Source organism: Ranitomeya variabilis, chromosome 5 (assembly GCF_051348905.1).
Source record: "Ranitomeya variabilis isolate aRanVar5 chromosome 5, aRanVar5.hap1, whole genome shotgun sequence".
NCBI lineage: Eukaryota > Metazoa > Chordata > Amphibia > Anura > Dendrobatidae > Ranitomeya > Ranitomeya variabilis.
The window spans coordinates 528629895-528656874 of record NC_135236.1 but is presented as its reverse complement, the minus strand read 5'-3'; the positions used below and the strand labels follow the sequence as shown (position 1 = coordinate 528656874).

The 26980-nt window shown below is 43.9% G+C and overlaps 1 protein-coding gene across 1 annotated transcript in view; it reads right to left on the bottom strand.

Moving 5' to 3' along the window:
* The window catches only part of JAKMIP2 (janus kinase and microtubule interacting protein 2), a 200929-nt gene that overhangs the window by 102778 nt on the left and 71171 nt on the right, over positions 1-26980 (bottom strand). The window contains exons 2-4 of the mRNA XM_077265817.1: positions 11509-11558; positions 9587-9838; positions 3117-3614 (exon numbers count right to left, since the gene is read on the bottom strand). Coding sequence (XP_077121932.1) covers positions 3117-3614; positions 9587-9715 — 627 coding nt within the window. The 5' untranslated portion in view covers positions 9716-9838; positions 11509-11558. The remainder of the gene's footprint in view (positions 1-3116; positions 3615-9586; positions 9839-11508; positions 11559-26980) is intronic.

Sequence of the window (26980 nt, the reverse complement as noted above, 5' to 3'; positions counted from 1 at the left end):
CATATAGGAGACGGCGTCACGTGACCGGGAGCCGGGGGAACAAGTAGCCATGTGGTCGCTCAATGTATGCATATCACAGGTCGCGGCAAGGAGGAAAGTAGAAACAGATAACCATCCAGCGCTGCGGCCGCACACACAGGAAGCCTGACATGCGCAGAACAGACATCCACTACGGACGGCTGTGTGGACACATTACTTCCGCGCCTGCGCATAACTACAAGCCTGAAGTCGCAGTGTGCATCCTCGTTTAGTGCCTCGGCCACACTATCAGGATCGGACATGCGCAGAACGCACTTAAGATCGTTTTTGTACCAGAGGGACAGCTGTATCCATATACAGATATGGTACACTTGTAGAGACCATAAATATAATAGAAAAATTGTAAATCGGCGGCACTGTGCACTAAAACTAAGGTATCAATCATACATACAAGATACCAAAGGGATATACATAGTCTTTTAGTGTACCTTTGAAGTATACCAGCCCCATAACTACAGGGAAAAGAATCACATTCAACAAAGCCCACTATGAGATTATCAATATATATACAAAAACACAAAAGTACAAAGTAAATAAACATATATTATAAAGAAAATAATGCACCAGTTACCATCATCAAATATAACACAAAAAACACACCACCAGAATATGTCTGTGTATACACGCACATGAAAGAATTTGCTACGGGTACATATGTGGAATGGATGATACAACATTATGCTAAAGGTCTATGCTGTCAGTCTATTATACCAAAAAATATATAGGAACCAATAACCAGTCCAAGGTTGAAAATGCTGATAGTGTACATATAATATACTCCAAGTGGATGTATAAGGAGGTCCCAAGAATTATCTTCAACCAAAAAGGCCAACGTTGCTCATGATCTACCATCTATCTACCATCTATCTACCAGTAGATCATGAGTAAGACTTCATAGTTGAAACGCGTTGATCCTCCTCACTGGTGTGCCAGGTGTTTGCTATGTAAAAATTTTTCTTTTTGAATAACTATTTATCGCTTTAGTTGTCTAATAAAGTCTCACAAAGTCTGAACTGCCTCCACCTCCAGCTGGATCATTTCTCTTTTTGTCTTCATTTGCTGTGGGTGCTCACCCCGAACCGTGCTGGGCGTTGGCAGGTCTGGGGATTTCGTCTAAGACCGGTAAGCTGACTACATTCCTTTTTTCTTTTGTTATATACTGCGCTGTTATCCTAGATGACCAGTGATGTTTGCTGATATGCTGATTACACATTGACCAGGCCAGCTAGTTTGTTGACTTTTTAAACAGAGGAGGAAAATCTATGTAAATAGGTTACCTAATCAAATAATGTGACTTAATCTTGTCACTATTCTTCCCCTTATCTAAGAATATTGAATGAAGGACACTTTGTTACTATAAAAAGAGGTTATATGCCTCTGTAATAGACAGCCAGATATTCAGCCAAGACATCCAGACATCCAAAACATACAAAATGTCCAGAGACTCTCTATAGGACAGCAGCCAAGACATCATGGCTTCATCACGAGGAACACAGATTTATCATTCTACAGGATGCCAACTTAGGGGACGAAGGCCATGGCTAGAAGAATACAGATCTGCTCCATTGACCATTGCAAATCCATGAATACGTTTGGAGAAAGCTAGGATTGGGACCCGCCGGTCAACTAGATCCATGAAAATGTTTGGAGAAACCAGGTTGTGACCCTCTGGTCATCTGGCCTTGTACCTAAATCGACTGTCATCTTCCTAAGCTTGTCGTTACCTCCTCTCTGTGTGCGTGCCTCAGGTGGAGTAGTCGACCCTGGAAGTTATGAAGTCACAGCTGCTCTTATCCTAGTCAGCAGAAGGGTGAGACTCTGCACCATCTTTGGTATTGTGCTGAGACTGTTCTATATGTTATCTGCCTGTTTTGTGGTTCAATAAAGTACTGCCACACTATTGTACTCTCACCCTATGTTGTTTGAAAAGCATTACCCCCATGGTAAATGGAGAGCGGTCATTCGGTAGGACGATCCCTAGTCCATGCAGTTTCGGCTAGCAGACCGGGGCGCCTGCCAACCCGCCGTGTCTCCACAAGGTGCAAGCACAGTGACTCACTGAATTTGAAATGAAGCTGAATTTTATTAAAGATATTTAGGAGATCAATTGGAAGATAAATAAAATACTAATTGGGGGTCTGTGCAATTACAATAAGATAAAGGAAGCCATATTGGACACCAAATTTGTACACCTATTAAATAGGGCACTTATTTTCTAGGTGAAACTCATGAAATGACTAATAGTATCTGGAGAGGTTAACAGTCCAGATTTGTCTTCAAAGGGACAAAACAGACGGGGAGGGGGCGAGCTATTTTCAATTACCTCACTTTACAATGTAATGGACTGTATCACATGACATCACAGTGAGATGGTAGTATGTATTCTCTTAGCAAAGTAGAGTTGAGCTGTTTTTCTAGAATGGATGATAAGTTTATGAATCGGAGGGAGTGGAAGAAGTTGGCTGATAGGTGGAGAAAGAAACAAATTTCTTTGATAAGATACATTACAAAGTTTCTTATATATTTGCCTGTGCTATTGATTTATGCATTGTTTGTTAAAAGTCCAGTTCTCTTTTAAACATACATCGCTAGTACTATGCAAGAAGAAACAATACCTCCTGAGAGCTACGTAAAAGGCCTTTATCCCAGTCAATCAGTACCATGCTTTATATTGATGAGGGGCAATATATTAGTCTTCCACTTTTGGAGGAGACTTAAATTTAGGCAAATACTTTGGTTAAGAGTTCGAAAGTTCACCTATGATGTTGCCACCTCTAATAGGTTGCACTAAGCATTTTTATTCCTTATGAGCTAATTTTCGTTGTTTTAAATAAAAAAAATCATATTATGGTGATTTCAGTGCTAAATTGTAAAATCCTTGATTACATTTTAAAATGTATGTAGTTATTATACTTATTGAGGGAGAATTGGAGTAAGGAATAGGTTAACGAGTTGCCACCGTTGGTCAATAATTTTTTACACGCATTAGAATACTTGAATCTGTGATCTTATTGACCCACTTAGAGAACTTGACTATTTTTATTTGCAATTATGTTTTCACGTTCTGTTATTCTTACCAGTCTACGGATGTCTCTCTCACTTTCCCATTTAAATTTTGCAATGGCCTCCTGGTGGGAGTGGTGTTCACTTCTCAGATCTCCAGCTTTGATTTTGTCAGCTTGAATCATATTGTTGAGGGCCTCATCCACCTGTTTCTTAGCTGACTTCAGTTCTGTGATCTCCTGTAGGAGCTTAAGGCGCTCGGAGTCAAACACTTTCCTGGCCTCTTCACGAGCCTCTGTGGTCAGGGCTGTCCTTACTTTGTCGCTGCTGCCATCACGCAGAGCATTCACAGCAGATTTAAGTCGAAGGATCTCAGCCTCCTTTAGTTTAACCATTCGAGACATCTCCTGCTCGTGCTGTTTAATAAGATTCTCCCTTACTGCCTGAAGCTCCTTCATCTTGTCCTCGTGCAGCTTGGCCTTGAGCTCCGAAACAGTAGCCGTGTGTCTGTGCTGCTCTTGTTCCTTTATTCTCTTGTTGTCCTGATTCTTCTCCCTCTCAAGTCTTGTCACCTGAATATTAAAGAAAGCAAACAACAATGTTTTAGAATGTAATAGTGGTGATACCAAGCCACTTACACAAACTTTTATCTTTCATTCAAGTGAGCAACCAGACATTGTACAGTGTACACAGAGAGAAGCCAATCAATGGTTATACATGGCTCAACATTCTGACCATTGCTAGATTTTTAGCAGAGGAAACTGTGATTGTATGAAAATGACAGTATGCAAACCAGCAATTCATAGACACATAACTGGATTCAGGGTCTCAGCCTCTAAATCATTCTGGTGTTAGATTACATAACAACAACCTGCTGACAGATTCCCTTTCACAACTTGAACGAATCTCAAAGGGGTGTTGAGCAGCACTCATCTAATCTTTATAATTTCAAATGGAGAAGAGAGCTTTGCCTCATTCTTAGTAATTGGTGGGGGGCTATTAATCCAGACTCCCACTGATCAAAACTTCTGATTTCTCTATGACATGTGAGAAATGTTTTTTAAATGATAGATGCCCTTTAAACCATAATCATGTAATTATTTTATTTAACCATTCCCAGACTGAGCAGGTTTGACATAGAATTCTGAAACCATGGGCAGATGTTGACACTAAAGAGTTTCTAGGGGAAGTGTTACGCTATGACGGTCTTCGGTAAGGAAGAGTGGGCCTCAAACTCTCCCTGGAACTGGGACCCTAACTATCCCTGTCCCATGGAGTATTCTTAAAGGTAGAGAGGTCTGAGTTTCCAAACTTTCTATGCTCCTGTTAATGTCCTAAGCTGTTCCCTCCCCCAAGAGGTCTGGGACAGATATGTTAGTGTACAGTGGGTATGGAAAGTATTCATACCCATTTAAATATTTCACTCTTTGTTTCAGCCATTTGGTAACTTCAAAAAAGGTAATTTTTTTCCTCATTAATGTACACTCTGCATCCCATCATGACTGAAAACAACAAAAATGTAGTAATTTTTGCAAATTTAATAAAAAAGAAAAACTAAAATATGATATGGTCATAAGTATTCAGAGATTCAGACCCTTTGCTCAGACACTCATATTTAAGTCACATGCTGTCCATTTCCTTGTGATCCTCCTTGAGATGTTTCTACTCCTTCATTGGAGTCCAGCTGTGTCTACCTGTCTATATAAGACCTCACAGCTTACAGTGCAGGAGACCAAAGGAGAATCATGAGGTCAAAGGAACTGGCCAAGGAGCTCAGAGACAGAATTGTGGCAAGGCACATATCTGGCCAAGGTTACAACAGAATTTCTGCAGAACTCAAGGTTCCTAAGAGCACAGTGGCCTCCATAATCCTTAAATGGAAGAAGTTTTGGACCACCAGAAGTCTTCCTAGACTTGGATGTTCAGCCAAACTGAGCAACCATGGGAAAAGAGCCTTGGTGAGAGAGGTAAAGAGGAACCCCAAGATCACTGTGGCTGAGCTCCAGAGATGCAGTAGGGAGATGGGAGAAAGTTCCACAAAGTCAACTGCAGCCCTCTGTTAGTTGGGCCTTTATGGCAGAGTGGCCCAAATGAAGCCTCTCCTCAGTGCAAGACATATGAAAGCCCGCATAGAGTTTGCTAAAAAACACACAAAGGACTCCCAGAGAATGAGAAATAAGATGCTCTGGTCTGATGAGACAAAGATAGACCTTTTTGGTGATAATTGTAAGCGGTATGTGTGGAGAAAACTAGGCACTACTTATCACCTGCCCAATACAATCCAAACAGTAAAACATGGTGGTGGCAGCATCATGCTATGGGGGTGTTTTTCAGCTGCAGGGACAGGATGACTGGTTGCCATTGAAGGAAACTTGAATGCGGCCAAGTACAGAGATATCCTGGATGAAAACCTCTTCCAGAGTGCTCTGGACCTCAGACTTGGCTGAAGTTTCACCTACCAAGACAATGACCCTAAACAAACTGCTAAAATTACAAAGGAGTGGCTTCAGAACAACTCTGTGAGCATTCTTGACTGGCGCAGCCAGAGCCCTGACCTAAGCCCAATTGAGCATCTCTGGAGAGGCCTGAAAATGGCTGTCCATCAACGTTTACCATGCAACCTGACGGAACTGGAGAGGATCTGCAGAGGATAAAACTTGTTGCATTATTCCCAAGAAGACTCATGCTCTACTAGCTCAAAAGCGTGCTTCTACTCAATACTGAGCAAAGGGTCTGAATACTTATGACCATGTGATATTTGAGTTTTTCTTTTTTAATAAATTAGCAAAAATTTCTACATTTGTTTTTTTCAGTCAAGATGGGGTGCAAAGTGTACATTAATTTTTTAAAAATGAACTTTTTTTGAATTTACCAAATGGCTGCAATGAAACAAAGAGTGAAAATGTAAAGGGGTATGTATACTTTCCGTACCCACTGTATGTACACGTAAGACAAACAGTGATAACATAAAGCAAATTATATACAAAAACACTTACATATGGTAGAGAGGAATAAAGGGAAGGATAGGAAGGTACAAACCAAAAGGGAATAGGATAGCATACACTCAAAAACAGCAAACAACAATCAGCAGCAGCAACTCCAACATCAGCACACCAACTAGAGCAAGCCAGGAAGTAAAGCTTTCACAGGCAGGGATGAGAAGGTCTGGCCAGGTTTTATAGAGAGAGAAAATGAGCAGGTCAGGAGCAGCTGTGAGATGGAGCTGCATGTCACTCACCAGCATAAAAAGAGTCTTTAAACTCTTCAGCGCCAAAGGAAACAAAGTCCATTTTATATGAGGAACTAAACACACATGCTAAATGTAAGATCTGAGATACACAATATGTAATGATTGCCTAACCCAGGATCTCCAAGGAGGACGTGACACACTCGTGACAGGAAGGAGATTGAACTGATTTCCTGTCCTTAACATCAAAAACAGCAAACAAAGCTATCATCATTGGACACATGCCACACCTTCTACTAACACAGTACAGTTATGCCACTAACACACTACACTCATTCTGCACATGTCACTCACACAATAGACACACCATGCACACATCGCTAGCACACCAGATACACGTTGCACACATCACCAACACCCCAGACACATGATGCACACATCACTACTGCACCGGACACATGATACACACCAGACACACATTGCGCGCATCACTAAAATACCAGACACATCATGCATACCTCACTAATGCACCAGACACATGATGCACACATCAATAACATTCAGGACACATGATGATGCATGACTCACAAACACACCAGACACACGTTGCACACATCACTCATACAGTGAACATACCCGTAACACTATACCTGTCATTTACACTGCAAACATGAATCTAAAACTTACTGCGATCATAATTAAAAATGCTGATTCTCCTCTCTCTAAAATAATCGCTCTTGCAGTCTAGCCAGTCCTCTCCCTATATGTAATTGTAAGCTCCATTTGCACAAGATAGCAATGCTATTGTTACTTACCTGTCCAGCTCCAATGCCAAACCTTACTCACTTCTCTTATGGCCAGCTCCCTCTGTACTGTCTTTACTGGTTTTCTCTGGTACCCTGGCAAATATCTCTGAGGTAATCACCCAAAGTCTTCAAAGACCAGCTGAGGTACCCATGTGGCCTGAGTATTCAAGAAGCATTAATTCTAGCTGTCACTTGTTTTGCCGTAGTTTGCTTCATCATCTACTTCTCTCAACTCCAGCCATGTGTCTAATCATCTCTGCAGCAAACTCCTGTATGTTATTCAGCAATCTGCAACTTCTTTTTAACCTGTGAATCTTTGGGCTATTACGCTCTCAACTCTGTCAGTACAAGCTTCCTTATATCAAGCTCATCTCTGCAAGTATTGGTGCTGTTCACATCTTGGTCTCTGCAAGGAAGCTAACTGATTATTTGTCTTCCCCATTCCTTTGCAGCCTATCCTTGTAGCACATCTATTCCTGTGTATTATCACATCTCTGCATGCAAGTTATCAAATTGCCTATATATCTATTAATCCTGAATGTAACAGCAACTATGCAAGCAAGTTATCAGATTAACTATAAATCTTCTGTGCATCTGCACACCAGGGTCTGCTTTATCTGGTACTTCCTGTTTCCCTTGTCTGTTTGCCATTCTGCATACCCCACTGCCTGGTCCTTGTTGATCTATATGCCATGTAAAAAACAAATAAAAGAAAAAGTAAGCGAAAACCCTGATGTAACTAAGTAAAAAAGCAAAAGTGCATTTAAATAACACAGTTTTTAGTAAGGACTGTACCTATCAGAGTTACCTTGACGCGGTGGATTGGCTTTTGTGCCATTTTTTTAATCAAAAAACAGTATTACTAAAAACTCTGTGTTATTTAAATGCACGTTTGCTTTTTTACTTCGTTACATCAGGGTTTTCGCTTACTTTTTTTTTTCACTTGTAGGTTTTAATGTTTTGTGCCAATGTGAACATGCGTTTAGCCTCCGCATGTGTACCAACTCAAGTTAAGCTCAATTTTTGTGTTTTTTTTTTTTTCTCTGTATTGTAGCATTCTGTGCAAGCTGCGGTGTGGCCTCCCTGTTTCTGAGCTAGAGACTGTATATAAGGCTTCCCCAGTCTGGTTTTTCACTGGATGGGCCCAGTCCTTTTGTCTGCCCTTATTCACACTGAGGTCAACATTGACACATGGTAAGGTTTTAATATTAGACAGTGTAGGACTGTCCCTATCAGAGTTACCTTGATGCGGTCTGATGGCTTTTGTGCTATTTTTTGATCAAAAAACAGTATTACTAAAAACTCTGTGTTATTTAAATGCACGTTTGCTTTTTTACTTCGTTACATCAGGGTTTTCGCTTACTTTTATTATTTTTTCTCTTGTAGGTTTTAATGTTTTGTGGCCAATGTGAACATGCGTTTAACCTCTGCATGGGTACCAACTCAAGTTAAGCTCAATTTTTGTGTTTTTTTCACTATATGCCATGTAGCATGACACGCTCTGCTACATCATCTGTGGGCTGCTCATCTTGACCTACGGCTTAAAGTCTACACCTAAGCAAAGTTGAGCATTGCTCAAATCCCTTCCTCTCTGCTGACTGCGAGGAGCTTGTATGTGTGTATGTATCATTATACCTCTGTGGGAGACAATCAAATAGGGTTTAAAAAAAAGTAAAATATGTACACAGTGTATATATATATATATATATATATATATATATATATATATATATATATATATATATATACGGTATATATATATATTACAACAGTGATAACACCCAGGGACATAATACGACTGTAAAGAATATAAACATATGATGGTGTAATATGCTTTTTTTAATGTCAAGTGTATATATATAGTACGGTATATATATTTTTTTAAATTGTGCCAGCTGGGTGCCACCCCTCACAATAAAGCAACCGGCACTCCAGTACCTAATGGAAAATATGGCCCTGTTGATTTAACATTGTGTGAAAACTATGGCAGTGTTGAGTGCACATTATGTGAAAAGAAGTAACCCTAAGCAACCAGAGTTAACATTGCCTAAAAACTGATATATGTTTTAGCCATATTATATTAATTATGATGTTACATTTAACTTTTTTTTTTCTTACATATATGTATGTATTTTGGGCTAAAAATACATTGTCTAAATCGTTCTTTAAAACTTATGCATTGTATGCCTTTTATAGCCTTTGTGCTGCACAGTCCATTGCTGGATGCAATATGGGTTAACTGAGAATTCATCAGTGAAGGAATTCAGTTCAATGGAAGAGTTTCTAACTATATGTATCTGGGTTTTTTTTTAGCTTTTCTCAGCTGATTTGTGACCATAGACCACATTCAAGTTTGTTGTGCAAGGATAGAAAGAGTTTATAATAGCAAAACGGTGCAACATTTTTAATGAAAGTGGATTGGAAAAATTATTTTTAACCCAAAATACATATATTTAGATAAAAAAAAATTGTCCACAGAGGTGGACTCCTTTAATCCATGGACCTTTTGATCATTGAAGTTAGTCCCCTTTTGGTTGCTATGTTGTCATACCTTTGACTTTTCCTGGTGAAGCTCAATTTGAATATCTGTTAATTTAGTCCTGAGGTCTTCATTTGCAGCTTGTAAAGCAAGTATAAGAGCTTCGGGCTTCTCGCCCTTGTTACGCCCCTTTTTCGACATGGTTGTGTCTTGCTGTAAGTGTATATGACTTCACTTCTCTCAGCAAGCCATCTCCAGCAGATGCAGGAGCTCCTGGTTTGTTGGGAATCCAGGAAGTAAAATGATTCTTCTTTTGTAGAAGCCCTTGGAAAGAAAATGCATTATAATGAAATCATAGATGAATATAAAGATATCACCATGCATGCATCAAAGCGTTAAAGCCCCCATACACATCAGATTTACCATAAGTTGTCCAACTAATGTGTTTGGGGGTGATCGACTCTCCCTTGACAGATATTGTCCTAGGAGATAAAAGTGGTGCAGTGTGTACCTCTAAATCTTTTGTTCACCAAAACAGCATAGTAAACAGGTTCTGTATTCCATATCTGCTAAGTATTTAAAGGGGTTAGCCACTACTTTTTTACTGGCCTTATAATTTTTTTAAGGCCTTCATCTCGATCTCGAGCCATGACGACTCGATGGATGAATGATCAGTAGGAAGATCGATCTTGTGCAAGCCTAGATAGATCCACCCTGGTCTTCTCCACCATTATCTTGATAGTATCAAGCGATCGGTTAATGGTCTTCCTCTTCGTCTTGTCCCTTCTATTCTTCCGATCATGATGTCCTTCTCCAGTGATTGCTCTGACCTTAGAATGAATATATGATCAGTGGAAGTGCGAAACCAAGCACACGGTTGACCGGCTGTTACCGGCGGTGGGCGGAAGTTTTCAGATGCCAAAAGAACACACCACCTCCGTTATTTCTATAGTGGCCGAGGCCAAGTATTGCAGATCTCTACTTATTCAAATGAATATGGAGTGGATCTGTAGTACTCAGCTGTGGCTACAAAACTTTTGATGGAGCAGTTTTTATCGGCAGCATCTGAGAACTTCCAGCCACCGCCGGCCCCGGTAACAGCTGATTGGTGATAGTGCTGATCAGATAAAGTAGGGGCCAACCCCTTCAATGAAAATGGAATGCTATGAGTTTATCTATTTTGAAATGTGAATAAAGCTAAATTATTTGTGATTCCTGTCATTCTTTGAGGAGGAGAAGAAGAGAGAAAAGTTTGGACAGTACAGTAGAAAGGATTTCAAGAAGATAAGGGACACAACACATGCTGAAGTAGGGTCTATACTAATAGAGAACCTGACAGGAGATTCTGAATCACGGATGGCATGAATCAGACACATAGGTGGAGACCTGTCATTCTACGTAAGTGAGGCACGGCGAAGCCTCAGACAAAATCAACCGAGACACAATGTCCCCAGGCAACTTTTCAAAGTATGTATTCTTTGAAATGCCACAGCATTATCCCGACCTTTAACAATAAAACAGCTTTATAGACATTGGGGCATATTAATCAAAATAATTGAGCCACCAGAATTTTGGCATTGTTTGCGCCAAAGAAATTGTCCTTCATGACTTGCAATATATTTATTATGTATTTTAGATACTTTTCTTTCTGAAAAGTGGGTGTGACCTCGCTAAAAAGGGACACTGATTTCTCAGAAATTAAGTGCGGTGTACTGTAAGACACCACCTTGCACCAAAACATGACCCAAAATTTTGCCGCACCTTTTTGGCACAAAGGAAGCCAATAAATAGGTGTAATAAACTTAGTCAGTTTTAAAATATGTCAAAGTTCTCAAACAGCATGAACCATTTTCATAAATTTAGCGTATTTTAAGACTGTCTAATCTAAGTTTGCTTAATCCAGGAGTTAGCATTGATTAATGTGCCCCAATAAGCCAATTTTGTAATGATAAACTGATCTACAACTGAATGTGCAAAAAGTATGAAAATCTCACCTTTGACTTCAACCATCTACATCCATTGTCTCCAGCTCTCCGGTCCATATCTGTTTAGAAGAGAAAAATAACATGTTTAGTATATAAGTCCCATGAAGAGAATGTTTACTGTATATCACAGTTACGGTATATCTTCAAATGAGAAAACACATGTCACCATTACAAGGGTCCTAGTAGAGAGTAAGCCTAACTACTATAAGCCGCTGGCAAAAAAATTCTGAAATATAAAAGGAATATAAAAAGCACATATAAATATATGAAGACCCGATTCATTAATACTGACATTTTGCATGCCAGTCTTAATGAAGGAATACTGAATGCCGTGAGTTGGGGCTGACATACATTTGTGCCATAATTCTGGCCATTTCTTCACTTTCGTTTTAGTATTTTGCACTTTGTACAAACAGGTGTAGTGCCCCTTTATAGGCTGGGCATTTTGTCTATACACAGACTCATACACAGACGGAAATAAGTAATTCATACACTGCCGATTTTGCAAGTTTTCCCACCTACAATGAATGGAGAGGTCTGTAATTTTTATCGGAGGTACACTTCAACTGTGAGAGGCAGAATCTGAGTTAGTACACCTTGATGCTTTTTTGATCAAAATAGTGTTTTATGCCAGATTTCTGGTGAAAACTCCTTAACCCTAGAACGCATGACGTTAAAAATATACATATTAACTTATTGGGGGCCAAAAGGCCCCCATGCACATAATGTAGAAAAACACACTTAAATAACTTTCACAAGTTTATTTCAAAATTGCTCAATAAAATATGAATAGTGGACAAAATTTTAATTATAATTTTTCACAGAAAACACCAAAAAATCTTTTTTCCCAAATTTCACACAAAGACATGAAAACACACAAAAACGCATAGAAATCTATAGCAAACTAGCTGCAGCTACATTTTTATTCTAACTTTCTTTTCTATTATATTAGTCTTCCAAACAATTCTGACATGTTATTTTTTCAGAAAAGTGTTCTTTGCAAACAGTTTCCTTACAAGTGGAACAATATCGCTCAGTTTTCCTCTATATGTTTCTTGGACACATGAAACAACGCTTTCGTTTTCTTTCTCCTGGCTCTGGAATAATCTGAAACTGTACGCCACACCGTTTCATTGCTTCTTTAGTTTCTTTTGGCAAGCATTTCAAGTCGCATCGCTCTATCATGTGAGGCATTACAAGTTCATGACAAAGGGTGGTGTGGCGGGATTGTGTGTGGCAATGTGGTGGGGGGCAGGATTATGTGTGGTGATGTGGTGGGGGGCGGGATTATGTGTGGTGATGTGGTGGGGGGCAGGATTATATGTGGTAATGTGGTGTGGGGGCGGGATTGTGTGTGGTAATGTGGTGTGGGGCAGGATTATGTGTGGTGATGTGGTGGGGGCGGGATTATGTGTGGTGATGTGGTGGGGGGCGGGATTATGTGTGGTGATGTGGTGGGGGGCGGGATTATGTGTGGTGATGTGGTGGGGGGCAGGATAATATGTGGTAATGTGGTGTGGGGGCGGGATTGTGTGTGGTAATGTGGTGTGGGGCAGGATTATGTGTGGTGATGTGGTGGGGGCGGGATTATGTGTGGCAATGTGGTGGGGGGCAGGATTATGTGTGGTGATGTGGTGGGGGGCGGGATTATGTGTGGTGATGTGGTGGGGGGCAGGATTATATGTGGTAATGTGGTGTGGGGGCGGGATTGTGTGTGGTAATGTGGTGTGGGGCAGGATTATGTGTGGTGATGTGGTGGGGGCGGGATTATGTGTGGTGATGTGGTGGGGGGCGGGATTATGTGTAGTGATGTGGTGGGGGGCAGGATTATGTGTGGTAATGTGGTGTGGAGGCGGGATTGTGTGTGGTAATGGGGTGGGTGTTATGACCCCAATGGCAGAGGGTCTCAGGAATAATGCTAAGTCAGTAAATACAGAAAACCAGCTCATAGGGCAGTGGTAACTGGGCTGACCATATAACTAATCCTAGCACCACAAATACCAGCAGCCGGGGAACGTTCCTACGTTGATCCTAGACGTCTCGCGCCAGCCGGAGAGCTAACTACCCCTAGAAGGGAAAAGAAAGACCTTTCTTGCCTCCAGAGGAAATACCCCAAAAAGTTGGATAGAAGCCCCCCACAGATAATAACAGTGAGGTAAGAGGAAAAGACAAACATAAGAATGAGCTAGGAATTTAGCAAAGAGAGGCCCACTAGCTAATAGCAGAATATAGAAAGATAACTTATATGGTCAGCAAAAAATCCTATCAAAAATATCCACACTGGAAATTCAAGAACCCCCGAACCGTCTAACGGCCCGGGGGGAGAACGCCAGCCCCCTAGAGCTTCCAGCAAGGTCAGGAATAACATTTAGTACAAGCTGGACAAAAATGATAGCAAACAAATAACCCAAAAAACAAAGAAGCAAGACTTAGCTTAACTTAGCACGAACCAGGACCAGCAAACAGGAGCAAACAGAATGTGTCTGATAACACCGATGCCAGGCACTGGACTAAGGTTCCAGGAGGTTTATATAGCAACACCCCTGAAGTAACGACCCAGCTGGGTGCAAACAGAGGGAAGGAAATCCCAGAGTCATATCATTAGTAACCACTAGAGGGAGCCAAAAAAGTCTAATTCACAACAGTATCCCCCCCTTAATGAGGGGTCACCGAACCCTCACCAAGACCACCAGGGCGATCAGGATGAGCAGCATGAAAGGCACAAACCAAATCGGCCGCATGCACATCAGAGGCAACCACCCAGGAATTATCCTCCTGACCATAACCCTTCCACTTTACCAAATACTGAAGTCTCCGCCTAGAGAGACGAGAATCCAAGATCTTCTCCACCACGTACTCCAACTCGCCCTCAACCAACACCGGAGCAGGAGGCTCAGCAGAAGGAACCACAGGCACAACGTAGCGTAGTAACAAAGACTTATGGAACACGTTGTGAATGGCAAACGAAACCGGAAGATCCAAGCGAAAGGACACAGGATTAAAGATTTCCAATATCTTGTAAGGACCGATGAAGCGAGGCTTAAATTTAGGACAGGAGACCTTCATAGGAACAAATCGAGAAGACAGCCACACCAAATCCCCAACACGAAGTCGGGGACCCACACCGTGGCGGCGGTTGGCAAAACGCTGAGCCTTCTCCTGTGACAACTTCAAGTTGTCCACCACATGATTCCAGATCTGCTGCAACCTATCCACCACAGAATCTACTCCAGGACAGTCAGAAGGCTCCACATGTCCCGAGGAAAAACGAGGATGGAAACCAGAGTTGCAGAAAAATGGCGAAACCAAAGTAGCGGAACTAGCCCGATTATTTAGGGCAAACTCAGCCAACGGCAAGAAGGTCACCCAATCATCCTGATCTGCCGAAACAAAACACCTCAAGTAAGCTTCCAGAGTCTGATTAGTTTGCTCAGTTTGTCCATTAGTCTGAGGATGAAAGGCAGATGAGAACGATAAATCAATGCCCATCCTAGCACAAAAGGATCGCCAGAACCTGGAAACAAACTGGGATCCTCTGTCAGACACAATATTCTCAGGAATGCCGTGTAAATGAACCACATTCTGAAGGAACACAGGAACCAGATCGGAAGAGGAAGGCAGCTTAGGCAAAGGCACCAAATAGACCATTTTTGAAAAGCGATCACATACCACCCAGATGACAGACATACCCCGAGACACCGGGAGATCAGAAATGAAATCCATGGAAATATGTGTCCAAGGCCTCTTCGGGACAGGCAAGGGCAAGAGCAACCCGCTGGCACGGGAACAGCAAGGCTTAGCTCGAGCACAAGTCCCACAGGACTGCACAAATGACCGTACATCCCGTGACAAGGAAGGCCACCAAAATGACCTAGCCACCAGATCTCTGGTGCCAAAAATTCCCGGATGACCTGCCAACACCGAGGAATGAACCTAGGAAATGACTCTGCTGGTCCACTTATCAGGAACAAACAGTCTGTCAGGTGGACAAGAGTCAGGTCTACCAGCTTGAAATCTCTGCAACACACGTCGCAAATCAGGAGAAATGGCTGACAAAATAACTCCTTCTTTAAGAATACCAACAGGTTCTGTGACTCCAGGAGAGTCAGGCACAAAGCTCCTTGAAAGAGCATCAGCTTTCACATTCTTTGAACCTGGTAAATACGAGACCACAAAGTCAAAACGGGAGAAAAACAATGACCAGCGGGCCTGTCTAGGATTCAAGCGTTTAGCAGACTCGAGATACATCAAATTTTTGTGATCAGTCAAGACCACCACACGATGCTTAGCACCCTCGAGCCAATGACGCCACTCCTCAAATGCCCACTTCATGGCCAGTAATTCCCGATTGCCCACATCATAATTCCGCTCAGCAGGCGAAAACTTCCTAGAGAAGAAAGCACATGGTCTCATTACCGAGCAACCAGGGCCTCTCTGTGACAAAACGGCCCCTGCCCCAATCTCAGAAGCATCCACCACGACCTGAAAGGGAAGTGAGACATCAGGCTGGCACAAAACAGGTGCCGAAGTAAACCGGCGCTTCAACTCCTGGAACGCCTCCACGGCTGCAGGAGCCCAGTTAGCAACATCAGAACCTTTCTTGGTCATATCCGTCAAAGGTTTAACAACGCTAGAAAAATTAGCGATAAAACGACGGTAGAAGTTAGCAAAACCCAAGAACTTCTGAAGACTCTTAACTGACGTGGGTTGAGTCCACTCATGAATAGCTCGGACCTTGACTGGGTCCATCTCCACAGCAGAAGGGGAAAAAATAAACCCCAAAAAGGGAACTTTCTGTACTCCAAAGAGACACTTTGAGCCTTTAACAAACAAGGCATTCTCACGCAAAACCTGAAACACCATCCTGACCTGCTCCACATGTGAGTCCCAATCTTCAGAGAAAACCAGAATATCGTCCAGATAAACAATCATAAATTTATCCAGATACTTCCGGAAAATATCATGCATAAAGGACTGAAATACTGAGGGAGCATTAGAAAGCCCAAAAGGCATCACCAAGTACTCAAAATGACCTTCGGGCGTATTAAATGCAGTCTTCCATTCATCACCTTGCTTAATGCGCACAAGGCTGTATGCACCACGAAGATCTATCTTGGTGAACCACTTGGCACCCTTAATCCGGGCAAACAAGTCCGACAAGAGAGGCAAAGGATACTGAAATTTTACAGTGATTTTATTCAGTAGCCGATAGTCAATACAAGGTCTCAAAGATCCGTCCTTCTTAGCCACAAAAAAGAATCCCGCACCAAGAGGGGAAGAGGATGGACGGATATGCCCCTTCTCCAGAGACTCCTTGATATATGAACGCATTGCGGCATGCTCAGGTACTGACAGATTAAATAATCTTCCCTTAGGAAATTTACTACCTGGAATCAAATCTATGGCGCAGTCACAGTCCCTATGAGGAGGCAGAGCACTGGATCTGGACTCACTGAATACATCCTGATAATCAGACAAATACTCAGGAACTTCCGGAGGAGTAGAGGAAGCAATAGACACCGGCGGGGAATCAGCATGAATTCCCTGACAGCCCCAACTAGACACAGACATTGCCTTCCTATCCAGGACTGGATTGTGGGTCTGTAACCATGGCAGACCCAAAACGACCAAATCATGCATTTTATGCAGAACAAGAAAACGAATCACCTCCCGATGTTCAGGAGTCATGCACATGGTCACCTGCGTCCAAAACTGCGGTTTATTTTCCGCCAATGGCGTAGCATCAATACCTCTAAGAGGAATAGGATTTACTAATGGTTCAAGAACAAAACCACAGCGCTTGGCAAATGACAGATCCATAAGACTCAGGGCGGCACCTGAATCCACAAACGCCATAACAGGGTAAGAAGAGAAAGAGCAAATTAAAGTCACAGACAAAATAAATTTAGGTTGCAAATTACCAATGGCGACAGGACTAACAACCTTTGTTAGGCGTTTAGAGCATGCTGATATAACATGTGTAGAATCACCACAGTAAAAACACAACCCATTCTGACGTCTATGATTTTTCCGTTCATTTCTAGTCTGAATTCTATCACATTGCATTAAATCAGGTGTTTGTTCAGACAACACCACCAGTGGATTAGCGGTTTTGCGCTCCCGCAAACGCCGGTCAATTTGAATAGCAAGCGCCATAGAATCATTCAGACTTGTAGGAATGGGGAAACCCACCATCACATTCTTAATGGCTTCAGAAAGGCCATTTCTGAAATTTGCGGCCAGAGCACACTCATTCCACTGAGTAAGCACGGACCATTTCCGAAATTTTTGGCAATACACTTCAGCTTCATCCTGACCCTGAGAAATAGCCAGCAAGGCTTTTTCTGCCTGAATTTCAAGATTGGGTTCCTCGTAAAGCAATCCGAGCGCCAGAAAAAATGCATCAATATTCGCCAATGCCGGATCTCCTGGCGCTAGCGAGAAAGCCCAATCCTGAGGGTCGCCCCGTAAAAAAGAAATAACAATTTTAACTTGCTGAGCAAAATCTCCAGATGAACGGGGTCTCAGAGAAAGAAACAATTTACAATTATTCTTGAAATTCCTAAACTTAAATCGATCTCCAGAAAACAATTCCGGAATAGGTATTTTAGGTTCAGACATAGGACTACTGGTAACAAAATCTTGTATACCCTGCACACGAGCTGCCAGCTGGTCAACACTTGTAATCAAGGTCTGCACATTCATGTCTGCAGCAAGCACACGCCACTCAAAGGTAAAGGGGAGGAAGAGAAGGAAGGAAAAAAAACCTCAGAATTTCCTTTCTTATTATCCCACTTCTGCAATGCTTTAAACATTCAATATTGGCCTGGCATACTGTTATGACCCCAATGGCAGAGGGTCTCAGGAATAATGCTAAGTCAGTAAATACAGAAAACCAGCTCATAGGGCAGTGGTAACTGGGCTGACCATATAACTAATCCTAGCACCACAAATACCAGCAGCCGGGGAATGTTCCTACGTTGATCCTAGACGTCTCACGCCAGCCGGAGAGCTAACTGTTGTGATTTTGCTTTTTGCTCCCTCTAGTGGTCATTAGTGATTTGACTCTGGAGCGTCTGTCTTTTCCTATATCCTCACCTGGGCCGTTAGTTCAGGGGCGTTGCTATATAAGCTCCCTGGACCTTCAGTTCAAAGCCTGGCATCGTTGAAATCAGAGCTAATCTGTTGTGCTCTTGTCCTCTCATCCTGGTTCCTGTTTTTCAAGCTAAGTCTGCTTCTTTGCTTTTTGCTTTTGTTTTGTTTGGTATTTTTGTCCAGCTTGTTCCTATCTGTATCCTGACCTTTGCTGGAAGCTCTAGGGGGCTGGTGTTCTCCCCCCGGACCGTTAGACGGTTCGGGGGTTCTTGAATCTCCAGCGTGGATTTTTATAGGGTTTTTGTTGACCAGATAAGTTATCTTGCTATATTCTGCTATTAGTAAGCTGGCCTCTCTTTGCTGAACCTGGTTCATTTCTGTGTTTGTCATTTCCTCTTACCTCACCGTTATTATTTGTGGGGGGCTTGTATCTTGCTTTGGGGTCCCTTTCTCTGGAGGCAAGAGAGGTCTTTGTTTTCTTCTCCTAGGGGTAGTTAGATTCTCCGGCTGGCGCGAGTCATCTAGCGATCACCGTAGGCATGATCCCCGGCTACTTCTAGTGTTGGCGTTAGGAGTAGCTATTTGGTCAACCCAGTTACCACAGCCCTATGAGCTGGATTTTTGTATCTTGCAGACTTACACGTTCCTCTGAGACCCTGTCCACTGGGGTCATAACAGTATGCCAGGCCAGTATTAAATGTTTAATGCATTGCAGAAGTGGGATTATAAGAAAGAAAATTTAGAGTTTTTTTTTTTCCCTCTCTCATTTTTTTTTTTCTTTTCCCCTTTACCTCAGAGTGGCTTAAGCTTGCTGCAGACATGAATGTCCAGACCTTGATTACAAGTGTGGACCAGCTTGCCGCTCGTGTGCAGGGTATACAAGATTATGTTACCAGAAATCCTAGGTCTGAACCCAAGATTCCGATTCCTGAACTGTTTTCAGGAGACCGATTTAAGTTTAGGAATTTCAGGAATAATTGTAAATTATTTTTGTCCCTGAAACCTTGTTCGTCTGGAGACTCTGCTCAACAAGTAAAAATTGTTATTTCATTCTTACGGGGTGACCCTCAGGATTGGGCTTTTTCGTTGGCGCCAGGAGATCCGGCATTGGCTGATATTGATGCGTTTTTTCTGGCGCTCGGTTTACTTTATGAGGAACCCAATCTTGAGATTCAGGCAGAGAAAGCCTTGCTGGCTATGTCTCAGGGCCAGGACGAGGCTGAGGTGTATTGCCAAAAATTTCGGAAATGGTCCGTGCTGACACATTGGAACGAGTGTGCACTGGCCGCTAATTTTAGAAATGGCCTTTCTGAGGCCATTAAGAATGTTATGGTGGGTTTTCCCATTCCCACAGGTCTGAATGATACCATGTCCCTGGCTATTCAAATTGACCGGCGGTTGCGGGAGCGCAAAACCGCAAATTCCCTCATGTTGTTGTCTGAACAGACACCTGATGTGATGCAATGTGATAGAAAAACCGCAAATTCCCTCATGGTGTTGTCTGAACGGACACCTGATTTGATGCAATGTGATAGAATCCTGACTAGAAATGAGAGGAAAATTCATAGACGCCGGAATGGCTTGTGCTACTACTGTGGTGATTCTACACATGTTATCTCAGCATGCTCTAAACGTATATCTAAGGTTGTTAGTCCTGTCACCGTTGGTAATTTGCATCCTAAGTTTATTCTGTCTGTAACTTTGATTTGCTCACTGTCATCTTATCCTGTCATGGCGTTTGTAGATTCGGGTGCTGCCCTGAGTCTTATGGATCTCTCATTTGCTAAGCGCTGTGGTTTTATTCTTGAACCATTAGAAAATCCTATCTGTTATGACCCCAATGGCGAGGGTCTCAGAGGAACGTGGAAGTCTGCAGAATACAAAAAACCAGCTCATAGGGCAGAGGTAACTGGGTTGACCATATATCTACTCCTAACGCCAACACTAGAAGTAGCCGGGGATCATTCCTACGATGATTCTAGATGACACGCTCCAGCCGGAGAATCTAACTACCCCTAGTAGAGGAAAAACAAAGACCTTTCTTGCCTCCAGAGAAGGGGACCCCAAAGCTGGATAGAAGCCCCCCACAAATAATAACGGTGAGGTAAGAGGAAATGACAAACACAGAAATGAACCAGGTTTAGCACAGAGAGGCCCGCTTACTGATAGCAGAATAAAGAAAGGTAACTTATATGGTCAACAAAAACCCTATCAAAATCCACACTGGAAATTCAAGAACCCCCGAACCGTCTAACGGTCCGGGGGGAGAACACCAGCCCCCTAGAGCTTCCAGCAAAGATCAGGATTTAGATTTGGAACAAGCTGGACAAAAATACAAAACCAAAACAAATAGCAAAAAGCAAAAAGGCAGACTTAGCTGATATAACTGGAACCAGGATCAGTAGACAAGAGCACAGCAGACTAGCTCTGATAACTACGTTGCCAGGCATTGAACTGAAGGTCCAGGGAGCTTATATAGCAACACCCCTAACTAACGACCCAGGTGCGGATAAAAGGAATGACAGAAAAACCAGAGTCAAAAAACTAGTAACCACTAGAGGGAGCAAAAAGCGAATTCACAACACCTATCCCTCTTAGGGGTATTGATGCTACGCCATTGGCAGAAAATAAGCCGCAGTATTGGACACAGGTTACCATGTGCATGACTCCTGAACACCGCGAGGTGATACGTTTTCTCGTTCTACATAAAATGCATGATTTGGTTGTTTTGGGGCTGCCATGGTTACAGACCCATAATCCAGTCCTTGACTGGAAGGCTATGTCAGTGTCTAGTTGGGGCTGTCGTGGTATTCATGAGGATTCCCTGCCTGTGTCTATTGCTTCTTCTACGCCTTCGGAAGTTCCGGAGTACTTGTCTGATTATCAGGATGTCTTTAGCGAGTCCAGGTCCAGTGCATTGCCTCCTCATAGGGAATGTGACTGTGCAATAGATTTGATTCCAGGCAGTAAATTTCCTAAGGGAAGACTGTTTAATCTGTCGATACCTGAACATACCGCTATGCGTTCATATATCAAGGAGTCTCTGGAGAAAGGACACATCCGTCCGTCTTCTTCCCCTCTTGGTGCGGGATTCTTTTTTGTGGCTAAAAAGGACGGATCTTTGAGGCCTTGTATTGACTATCGGCTTTTAAATAAGATCACTGTCAAATTTCAGTATCCTTTGCCGCTGTTGTCTGACTTGTTTGCCCGGATTAAAGGTGCCAAGTGGTTTACCAAGATAGACCTTCGTGGTGCGTACAACCTTGTGCGCATTAAGCAAGGGGATGAATGGAAAACCGCATTCAATACGCCCGAAGGTCATTTTGAGTACTTGGTGATGCCTTTTGGGCTCTCTAATGCCCCTTCAGTTTTTCAGTCCTTTATGCATGACATTTTCCGGAACTATCTGGATAAATTTCTGATCGTTTATCTGGATGATATTCTGTTTTTTTCTGATAATTGGGACTCGCATGTGGAGCAGGTCAGGATGGTCTTTAAAATTTTGCGTGAAAATTCTTTGTTTGTCAAGGGCTCAAAGTGTCTTTTTGGTGTACAGAAGGTTCCCTTTTTGGGGTTCATTTTTTCCCCTTCTGCTGTGGAGATGGACCCAGTCAAGGTCCGAGCTATTCTTGATTGGACTCAGCCCTCGTCAGTTAAGAGTCTTCAGAAGTTCTTGGGTTTCGCTAACTTCTACCGTCGTTTTATCGCTAACTTTTCTAGCATTGTGAAACCTTTGACGGATATGACCAAGAAGGGCTCCGATGTGGTTAATTGGGCTCCTGCTGCCGTGGAGGCTTTCCAGGAGTTGAAACGTCGGTTTACTTCGGCGCCTGTTTTGTGCCAGCCTGATGTCTCGCTTCCCTTTCAAGTTGAGGTGGATGCTTCAGAGATTGGAGCAGGGGCCGTTTTGTCGCAGAGAGGCCCTGGTTGCTCTGTTATGAGACCTTGCGCCTTTTTCTCTAGGAAGTTTTCGCCTGCGGAGCGAAATTATGATGTGGGCAATCGGGAGTTGTTGGCCATGAAATGGGCATTTGAGGAGTGGCGTCATTGGCTCGAGGGTGCTAAGCATCGTGTGGTGGTCTTGACTGATCACAAAAATCTGATGTATCTCGAGTCTGCTAAACGCCTGAATCCTAGACAGGCCCGCTGGTCATTGTTTTTCTCCCGATTTGACTTTGTTGTCTCGTATTTACCAGGTTCAAAGAATGTGAAGGCCGATGCTCTTTCCAGGAGCTTTGTGCCTGATGCTCCTGGAGTCGCTGAACCTGTTGGTATTCTTAAGGATGGTATTATCTTGTCAGCTATTTCTCCTGATCTGCGACGTGTGTTGCAGAGATTTCAGGCTGATAGGCCTGATTCTTGTCCACCTGACAGACTGTTTGTGCCTGATAAGTGGACCAGCAGAGTCATTTCCGAGGTTCATTCCTCGGTGTTGGCAGGTCACCCAGGAATTTTTGGCACCAGAGATCTGGTGGCCAGATCCTTTTGGTGGCCTTCCTTGTCTAGGGATGTGCGGTCATTTGTACAGTCCTGTGGGACTTGTGCTCGAGCTAAGCCTTGCTGTTCTCGTGCCAGCGGGTTGCTCTTGCCCTTGCCTGTCCCTAAGAGACCTTGGACACATATCTCCATGGATTTCATTTCTGATCTTCCAGTGTCTCAGGGCATGTCTGTTATCTGGGTGATATGTGATCGCTTCTCCAAGATGGTCCATTTGGTTCCTTTGCCTAAACTGCCTTCCTCTTCCGATCTGGTTCCTGTGTTTTTCCAGAACGTGGTTCGTTTGCACGGCATCCGAGAATATTGTGTCAGACAGAGGATCCCAGTTCGTTTCCAGATTCTGGCGATCCTTTTGTAGTAGGATGGGCTTTGACTTGTCGTTTTCGTCTGCTTTCCATCCTCAGACTAATGGACAGACGGAGCGAACTAATCAGACTTTGGAGGCTTATTTGAGGTGTTTTGTCTCTGCTGATCAGGACGATTGGGTGACCTTCTTGCCGTTAGCTGAGTTTGCCCTTAATAATCGGGCTAGTTCCGCCACCTTGGTTTCGCCGTTTTTCTGCAACTCTGGTTTCCACCCTCGTTTTTCTTCGGGTCATGTGGAACCTTCTGACTGCCCTGGGGTGGATTCTGTGGTGGATAGGTTGCAGCGGATCTGGAATCTTGTGGTGGACAACTTGAAGTTGTCACAGGAGAGGGCTCAGCGCTTTGCCAACCGCCGCCGCGGTGTGGGTCCCCGACTACGTGTTGGGGATTTGGTGTGGCTTTCTTCCCGCTTTGTTCCTATGAAGGTTTCCTCTCCCAAATTTAAACCTCGTTTTATTGGTCCTTACAAGATATTGGAAATTCTTAATCCTGTATCCTTTCGCCTGGATCTACCTGTGTCGTTTGCTATCCACAACGTGTTTCATAGGTCCTTGTTGCGGCGGTACGTTGTGGCTGTGGTTCCTTCTGCTGAGCCTCCTGCTCCGGTGTTGGTTGAGGGCGAGTTGGAGTACGTGGTGGAGAAGATCTTGGATTCTCGTCTCTCCAGGCGGAGGCTTCAGTACCTGGTCAAGTGGAAGGGCTATGGTCAGGAAGATAATTCCTGGGTGGTCGCCTCTGATGTTCATGCGGCCGATTTAGTTCGTGCCTTTCACGCCGCTCATCCTGATCACCCTGGTGGTCGTGGTGAGGGTTCGGTGACCCCTCACTAAGGGGGGGGTACTGTTGTGATTTTGCTTTTTGCTCCCTCTAGTGGTCATTAGTGATTTGACTCTGGAGCGTCTGTCTTTTCCTATATCCTCACCTGGGCCGTTAGTTCAGGGGCGTTGCTATATAAGCTCCCTGGACCTTCAGTTCAATGCCTGGCATCGTTGAAATCAGAGCTAATCTGTTGTGCTCTTGTCCTCTCATCCTGGTTCCTGTTTTTCAAGCTAAGTCTGCTTCTTTGCTTTTTGCTTTTGTTTTGTTTGGTATTTTTGTCCAGCTTGTTCCTATCTGTATCCTGACCTTTGCTGGAAGCTCTAGGGGGCTGGTGTTCTCCCCCCGGACCGTTAGACGGTTCGGGGGTTCTTGAATCTCCAGCGTGGATTTTTATAGGGTTTTTGTTGACCAGATAAGTTATCTTGCTATATTCTGCTATTAGTAAGCTGGCCTCTCTTTGCTGAACCTGGTTCATTTCTGTGTTTGTCATTTCCTCTTACCTCACCGTTATTATTTGTGGGGGGCTTGTATCTTGCTTTGGGGTCCCTTTCTCTGGAGGCAAGAGAGGTCTTTGTTTTCTTCTCCTAGGGGTAGTTAGATTCTCCGGCTGGCGCGAGTCATCTAGCGATCACCGTAGGCATGATCCCCGGCTACTTCTAGTGTTGGCGTTAGGAGTAGCTATTTGGTCAACCCAGTTACCACAGCCCTATGAGCTGGATTTTTGTATCTTGCAGACTTACACGTTCCTCTGAGACCCTGTCCACTGGGGTCATAACAGCTAACTACCCCTAGAAGGGAAAAGAAAGACCTTTCTTGCCTCCAGAGGAAATACCCCAAAAAGTTGGATAGAAGCCCCCCACAGATAATAACGGTGAGGTAAGAGGAAAAGACAAACATAAGAATGAGCTAGGAATTTAGCAAAGAGAGGCCCACTAGCTAATAGCAGAATATAGAAAGATAACTTATATGGTCAGCAAAAAATCCTATCAAAAATATCCACACTGGAAATTCAATAACCCCTGAACCGTCTAACGGCCCGGGGGGAGAACACCAGCCCCCTAGAGCTTCCAACAAGGTCAGGAATAACATTTAGTACAAGCTGGACAAAAATGATAGCAAACAAATAACCCAAAAAACAAAGAAGCAAGACTTAGCTTAACTTAGCACGAACCAGGACCAGCAAACAGGAGCAAACAGAATGTGTCTGATAACACCGATGCCAGGCACTGGACTAAGGTTCCAGGAGGTTTATATAGCAACACCCCTGAAGTAACGACCCAGCTGGGTGCAAACAGAGGGAAGGAAATCCCAGAGTCATATCATTAGTAACCACTAGAGGGAGCCAAAAAAGTCTAATTCACAACAGGTGGGGTGGCGGGATTATGTGTGGTAATGTGGTGGGGGGCAGGATTATGTGTGGTGATGTGGTGGGGGCGGGATTATGTGTGGTGATGTGGTGGAGGGCGGGATTATGTGTAGTGATGTGGTGGGGGGCAGGATTATGTGTGGTAATGTGGTGTGGGGGTGGGATTGTGTGTGGTAATGGGGTGGGGTGGCGGGATTATGTGTGGTAATGTGGTGGGGGCGGGATTATGTGTGGTGATGTGGTGGGGGCAGGATTATGTGTGGTAATGTGGTGTGGGGGCGGGATTGTGTGTGGTAATGGGGTGGGGGGGCGGGATTATGTGTGGTAATGTGGTGGGGGCAGGATTGTGTGTGATAATGCAGTGGGGGGCGAGATTGTGTGTGGTAATGTGGTGGGGGGCAGGATTATGTGTGGTAATGTGGTGTGGGGATGGGATTGTGTGTGGTAATGAGGTGGGGGGGCGGGATTGTGTGTGGTAATGGGGTGGGGGTGGGATTATGTGTGGTAATGTGGTGGTGGGGCGGTATTATATGTGGTAATGTGGTGGGGGCGGGATTGTGTGTGGTAATGTGGTGGGGGGCGGGATTGTGTGTGGTAATGTGGTGGAGGGCGGGATTGTGTGGTAATGTGGTGGGGGCGGGATTATGTGTGGTAATGTGGTGTGGGGGCGGGATTGTGTGTGGTAATGGGGTGGGGGGGCGGGATTGTGTGTGGTAATGGGGTGGGGGGGCGGGATTTGTGTGGTAATGGGGTGGGGGGGTGGGATTATGTGTGGTAATGTGGTGGGGGCAGGATTGTGTGTGATAATGCAGTGGGGGCGAGATTGTGTGTGGTAATGTGGTGGGGGCAGGATTATGTGTGGTAATGTGGTGTGGGGATGGGATTGTGTGTGGTAATGAGGTGGGGGGGCGGGATTGTGTGTGGTAATGGGGTGGGGGGCGGGATTATGTGTGGTAATGTGGTGGTGGGGCGGTATTATGTGTGGTAATGTGGTGGGGGCGGGATTGTGTGTGGTAATGTGGTGGGGGGTGGGATTGTGTGTGGTAATGTGGTGGGGGCGGGATTATGTGTGGTAATGTGGTGGGGGGTGGGATTATGTGTGGTAATGTGGTGGGGGGAGGGATTGTGTGTGGTAATGTGGTGGGGGGGCGGGATTGTGTGTGGTAATGTGGTGGGGGCGGGATTGTGTGTGGTAATGGGGTGGGGGGGCGGGATTATGTGTGGTAATGTGGTGGGGACGGGATTGTGTGTGGTAATGGGGTGGGGGCGGGATTATGTGTGGTGATATGTGGGGGCGGAACTACTGTGCAGGGGGCGGGATTAGCGAGTAATCACGAT